This window comes from Thamnophis sirtalis, unplaced genomic scaffold (genome assembly GCF_051295495.1).
Source record: "Thamnophis sirtalis isolate CommonGarterSnake01/CBP01778 unplaced genomic scaffold, rThaSir2_p1.2 scaffold_3, whole genome shotgun sequence".
NCBI classification, from domain to species: Eukaryota; Metazoa; Chordata; class Lepidosauria; order Squamata; family Natricidae; genus Thamnophis; species Thamnophis sirtalis.
In genome coordinates, this window is record NW_028261383.1 from 32,416,441 (window position 1) to 32,423,121 (window position 6,681).

Below are 6,681 nucleotides of genomic sequence, written 5' to 3' on the forward strand. Positions count from 1 at the left end.
ATTTGGTTTTTCCTCTCTGCTCTAAATAATTTACAAAAGCAGAGATATTCAAACATGGGGAACGCTTTCGTTGCCTACCGTGGTCATGTTGTCACTGCCGTTACTGTTACTGTGGCTTCTGCTATTGTATTTTGCATCGGTAAGTCACCCAAACTCTAATATTGCAAGCTAGATAATGATTTCATTTCTACTGAGGAGTTTGTTTGTTTGCATTCCCGTTCTTTCCCCCACCCCACCCCACCCTGCCTTTTTCTGTGGGATAGCAGCAGCCAGGTTAGTGAAGGGGGTTGGGCTGGCTCTGGTGAGACCCAGGTTGCAATCCTCTCTTAGCCACAAAAGCTCCTTGGATGGCTTTGGGCCCTTTGCCTTCTCTCTCAGCCCAGCCTACCTCACGGGGTTATTAAGTGGGGTTTTTTTTCCTGCGAGACCGGTCTACCCAATCGGAATGGGACTGTCCTCCTTGTAGCTTTCGCTGCCCTTTGTTTGCCCCCAGGGTTTCTCCCCCAGTCATTCATCTCTACCATTTCATCTCCGCTGTTAGGACTCTCGCTATTCACCCTAGGCAATGGGACCCATCCTCTTCCGTCCCTGGCCCTTCGCCACAGGCCATTGGGAGAAATACTGTTCCTTTTGGGCTCAAGAGACAGTTGACCGACAGCCAATTGGAGGAAGGGAAGGGAGAAAGAGAGAGGGAGGGAGGGAGAAAGTGTTCTGTGTCAAGCTTCCAGTTGCCTTAGGTTCTTTGTATCCTAATTATTCTAAATTGCTCTAGTCATGTAATCTAAATTGCTCTAGTCATGTAATCTAACTACACTGTAAAACTCAGTCATATAGCCTAACTTAGATTTACATCCTTCCTGGTAGTATTTCTGTTTTGTTTTGTTATCTTTTCCCTTCTCTGTTTGCTTAATTGTCCATTTGGTCCCCTTATTAATAGCACAAAAGGTGTGAGGATTGCTCTGGTATTCAGAATAGAGCAGTAATGGCTAATCTTTTTCCCATCGTGTGCCAAAAGCGGGGGGGGGAGCACAGCGGGGGGGTCGTTCGTGGGTATGACCACACCCATAATTTTATAGGTTCACCTTCACGGAGATAGAGCATAGTTACGTGCTGATTCCTGGAGGAGAGGGGAATATATAGATACATAGATTTATATAGAATAACAAGTTTCTACTTTAATGCGATAATACTTATTACTTTTTATTTATTATTATACCCTTCAAATTCTATATCTATTGATGGGATAATTTTCTTAGTTTAGCTTTGGAAGGAAAAAGGGTTTATCTCTGTTGAAAAGACATGAACTTGGGAAAACTGACTAGTTCCTGTGCCTAATAATTGCTTTAACAAGATGGTAATTATTCAGTATTTTGTTATTCTTTCTAATTAGCCTCCTGGGACTATCAATTCTTGAAATGAGTCAGACAAGGCTACTGTTTTTAAAAAAACTGCTGTGGCTTACATAAATTAAGAGAAATGGTATAATAATAGATATGTTAAATATGGTGGTAAGCAAATGAATGATGGAATGTTTGCATTAAAAGAGTTTTGTTTTTTTATAAAACACACACACACACACACACACGGATTATAACCTCAACTTTTAAAATAATATTGGCACAAGTTTTTTAAAAAGCATCGCATTTATTAGAGGGAGTTAAGTTCTCTGTCTCTGTCTCCCCCTCTTTCATTCTACTTCTTTCTCCCTCTTTCCCTATGCTTAAGGTTAAGTTGTGAGCCGCCCTGAGTCCCCCCAGGGAAAAGGGCGGCATATAAATAAACTTATCTATCTATCTATCTATCTATCTATCTATCTATCTATCTATCTATCTATCTATCTCTATCTAAGGTTCAATATGCTGCTTGTAGCATTTCAAAACTCCTGTTTTTTTCTATCTGTGAGATGTCCTGGTAGTACCCTTTCCACATACAAACTGGCAAATTAACTTGCTCCCAAAGATAGAAATGGTAAGTAGAACTAACATAAGGAACATTCCATCAGTTCCATGGGGACATAACCAGGATATGAATATTTAAATTTGATACTTTAATACAATCACCATCTCAATGTAATAAAATACCAATTTGAGGTAGCCTGAATGTGTTTTCAAAATGTGATGTATACCTAAGGTTGAAACGTGTTGGGGAACCTTACCACAGAAGCATGGTGAACTCTTAATAATACACATTTAAGCTTGAGCAAAGATAAAAGAGAGGAAAAATGCTCTCTCGGCACAAAGAAATCTTCCCCAACATTTGGGGGGAGGGAGAATGCGAAGGATTTTTTAGCTTGGACCTGAGGCAACTCTAAATTCGACACAGAATACTTTCTCCCTCACCCTCTCTCTCTTTCTCCCTTCCCTTCCTCCAATTGGCTGGCAGCCAACTTTCTCTTGAGCCCCAAAGGCCAGAATGAGCAGTATATCTCCCAATGGCCCGTGATGAAGGGCCTGGGATAGAAGAGGCTGGGTCCCATTGCCCAGGGCGAACAGCTAGGGTCCTAACAGCGGAGGTGAAGTGGTAGAGGTGAATGACTGGGGGGAAAACCCTGGGGGCGAACAAGGGACAGCGAAGGGCACGAGGAGAACAGTCCTAGACCTTATGGGACGGAGGATACTGCTTCTGCTTTCGCCTTTCAGCCCCAATCCAGGAACCTTCGCAGGCAGTCGCTTTCACAACAAACTATTCATGTTTTACTGACAAAGAAATAAAGGGAAACTAGTGTAAATCTATTTAGCTCTCTTCAGCTAGCCATACCCTTCTGGGATTCGAACCCGGGCTGCTTGCATATTAGGTAGATGTATTAACCTCTAAGCTACGGGCTCTCCTCGCTTTGTTGGCTATACCAGGGGAGAGATTAAGTGTTTTTTTCTGGTGAGACAAGTCTATCAGGGCAGCCAGGTCTACCTAATTATGGGACGGAGCATACTACTTCTGCTGAAACATACATTGCTCACAGAGTTATTGTGGAGAGAAATGGAACCAAGAGATTAAGAGGCCCCATCCAGATCAAGCTTTACTTTGTGCTTGCAGTTCGCAAAGGCTGAGAACGTTGGCACTGTGAAAACCACAATTCTGAAACAGGAAATACAAGACTTTACTTTAAAAAAAATTATCCTCTCTCTCTATTCCAAAAGAGATAGAAACAGAGAAGTAAGGACCTGCCTTTTCCCATATATGAGACATGATCCGGTAGTTTTCCATCATCTTATCACCCACTCTAACTTTTAATTCCCCGAGGCAAAAGATCAATATTTATTTATTTTATTTTATTTTTTATGTAGTTAGTTTGTCAAACATGTACAAGATAACAGGTATAAGAATAAACATGGACATGAATAAAGGAAATGAGTTCAAATAAATGGGGATAGCAGGACAGGGACAGTAGGCACGCTGGTGCGCATATGCACGCCCCCTTTACGGACCTCTTAAGAACGGGGTGAGGTCTATGGTGGACAGTTTAAGGTTGAAGCTACGATGGTTTGAGACAGTAACAACGGAGTCAGGTAGAGCATTCCAGGCGTTGACCACTCTGTTGCTGAAGTCGCATTTGCTGCAATCAAGTTTGGAGCAGTTTACCTTGAGTTTGTATCGATTGTTGTATCGATGGATGGCTGCTCCCCCCCTCCCAAGGTCTCGTGATTGCATTTTGGGCCTGTATTCACATCCGTTTGCAGTGCCCCACAGTCACGTGACTATAATTTACCAGTTTTTTTTTTTTTTTTTGCTGGAAACCAATGCTCACATTGTTTCTGTTTTTTTTAAAAAAAAAAACACTAATTGAGGAAAATGGATTTGCTTTACGACCACCACATTCAGTTAACGACTGTGGCAAAAAAATGGTTGTAAGGTCAAGTTGATCATGTGATGCCTCAGCTTGTAACCATCATGACTTACATCAGAAATCCCAGGCTTCGTTACGGTCCTATATCGAGGATCAGCTGTATTCCTCATTCCCATTTGTGATTGGTTAACTAAGGAGAGTGTTTGTTAGATCATGATTTCTTTTTTACCCCCTTAGTATACCTGGTATACAAGCCGACATTAAACCCAGACTGTAAGCTGCTCTTGGCAGCCTCTGAGCATGGGAGACGCCCTTGCCCGCCTGACTGGATTGGGTACCAGATGAAATGTTTCTACTTCTCAGATAAAGAAGAAACCTGGTCTGCTAGTCAAGACTTTTGCTCTTTGCACAACTCCTCTCTGGCCATTATTGAAAAGGAAGAAATGGTAAGAGGTGAAAATACCCAACTGCGTTGTGGATGGTAGCAATTTCTGCAGTTCTATCAATAGTTTTTCATTTTGTGCAAGTCTGTGACCGTAGCAAAGATTGAAAAAAGGTTTGCATCGATTTTCGTTAAGAGATCATCTATGGCTTTATAATTTACGACCAGTGTCTCTAACCTATGTCTACTACAGGTAGACCTATTTAATGATTGCCCTGTTTAGTGACCATTCAAAGTGTGTGTGCAGCAGCTGCCAAAAAAAGCCAACACAGTTCTAGGCTGCATAAATAGAGGGATAGAATCAAGATCACGTGAAGTGTTAATATTGCTTTATAATGCCTTGGTAAAGCCACACTTGGAATAATGCATTCAGTTTTGGTCACCACGATGTAGAAAAGATGTGGAGACTCTAGAAAGAGTGCAGAGAAGAGCAACAAAGATGATTAGGGGACTGGAGACTAAAACATATGAAGAATGGTTGCAGGAACTGGGTATGTCTAGTTTAATGAAAAGAAGGACTAAGGGAGGCATGATAGCAATATTCCAATATCTCAGAGGTTGCCACAAAGAAGAGGGAGTCAAGCTATTCTCCAAAGCACCTGAGGGTAGAACAAGAAGCAATGGGTGGAAATTAAACAAGGAGAACTGAAGAGAAATTTCCTGACAATTGGAACAATTACTGTAATCAGTGGAACAACTTGCCTCCAGAAGTTGTGAATGCTCCAACACTTGATGTTGGGTGACCATTTGTCTGAAGTGGTGTAGGGTTTCCTGCCTAAGCAGTGGGTTGGACTAGATGACTTCCAAGGTCCCTTCCAACTCTGTTATTCTAGTCTAAAGTTACTTTTTTTCCAGATTTCATCTTTCCAGCTTTTTTTCTACTGTAGCTTTTTCACTTCTTTTTGTTCTGTGTTCTGGAACTGAGTCCAGTAAACACACCAGCCTCTCCTTTTTTTAAATAGCTGCACCCCTTTTAAAGGTAACAGCTCCTTTTTCTCCTGGGTGGAGAAAACCCTTCAGGGAAAGGAAGCAAGAGAAAAAAGCACAGTCGCTTTGCCTTCATGCAACCTCTACTGGGATATATTGAAGTCATTGATATTAGGACTGATTAGCACTCTGATATGACTCTAAAAGGAGCCTTTGAAGTCTATGGGGTGTAGACACAGCAGCTCTCTCCAACTATTTAAAATAGCTGCATCTTTTCTTGGGATTCTGGGACAGGAGCTGGCTTAAGGAGCTGAAGACATACTGAATTCATGTTCTGGAATGCTTTAGGGAAAATGGAGCAAATGGTCTTTGTATCCTTGTATGAACTCCTACATAATATATAATCAAACAATATTATAGACTCTAAATGTTGGTGATTTGATTATTGAGGAAATGGGTAAATGGTTAAAACATATGTATACTTGGGGGGTCTGTAAACATTTCAGAGTGATTTAATGTAATTTAACATTTATTCTGTCCAAAGGATTTTGTGCAGCGTTACAAAGATAGCATTTCCCACTGGATTGGCCTCCATCGAGACCCGAACCAACCCTGGAAATGGGTCAATGGAAATACTTCAACGTGAGTCATCCTTTCTCTCTTACGTCTTCACTTAAGGAGTAGTGAGATGGGCGGCATATACATTTAATAAATTAATTAAATAAACTCTACACCAGCCAAATGCTGAAAAGAAATGGCGTGCAGTTTATTCATCATCCAGGGTGTTCTTACATCAAGCACAAATGCACAGCATTTTTTCATAAATTCCATCTTTGTGCCTAAAACTAGAGAATTTCAAGAATGGAAGCAAGCCATTGAGATGTAGAGATTAAGTTGTTGGGCTTGAGAAACCCAGGTTAGATCTCTGCTCAACCATAAAAGACTTCAACTCCCAGAATTCCTCCTCTCGCTCTCCATCTTGATGATGTGCGGACGGGTGGGGGGAGGGAGCTGGAACTGGTTCTAAACGGCACTGTAGATTTGTGGAACCTCTTCTATAGAAGAGGTTAGAACTGGCAGAAACCCACCCCTGGGTTGAGAGGAAAACAAGGCTATGGGGACATGGCAGAAAGGAGATATTGCTAGAGTAAGTTGATAGCATGGTTAGATGCTATACTGGTATCCTATTTTCTTCACTACCAGTTCAGTAGCGGGAGTGCACGCTCTCTAGGCAAGCACAGAAGGTCCGTGATGATGTCTGGGTGGGTGGGTGGAGTCTCGCGCTGCTGCCACTACCAGTTCACCCAAACCAGTGCGAACCGGCAGAGTACCAGCTGTGGTTAGATGCCAGTAGGGACACAGCTTTTCATTCTTGCTGCCCTTGTGTTGCAGGTGGGAGGTCCTCGGTGATGGAGGGAACTGTGCCTTCCTGAATGACGAAGGGAGAGCAAGCTGTTCCAGGTGCCGTACCATCCATCACTGGATATGCAGCAAACCTGATGAATTCACAAGCCCAAAGATAGTTTGA

The 6,681-nt window shown here is 42.1% G+C and overlaps 1 protein-coding gene across 1 annotated transcript; it reads left to right on the top strand.

Annotated features, from left to right (window-relative positions):
• Nucleotides 1-54: 54 nt before the first annotated feature.
• On the top strand, nucleotides 55-6,681 carry LOC106551477 (C-type lectin domain family 2 member B-like). The gene is made up of 4 exons (XM_014069586.2): nucleotides 55-139; nucleotides 4,022-4,230; nucleotides 5,698-5,795; nucleotides 6,546-6,681. Exons 1-4 carry the CDS (start codon nucleotides 55-57, stop codon nucleotides 6,679-6,681), a joined length of 528 nt encoding a protein of 175 aa, XP_013925061.2.

Coding starts and splice junctions, on each gene's coding strand:
- LOC106551477 (XM_014069586.2), top strand. CDS start 55: ATGGGGAACGCTTTCGTTGCCTACCGTGGTCATGTTGTCACTGCCGTT. Junction 140..4,021: donor TGCTATTGTATTTTGCATCG/GTAAGTCACCCA, acceptor TTACCCCCTTAG/TATACCTGGTATACAAGCCG. Junction 5,796..6,545: donor GTCAATGGAAATACTTCAAC/GTGAGTCATCCT, acceptor CTTGTGTTGCAG/GTGGGAGGTCCTCGGTGATG.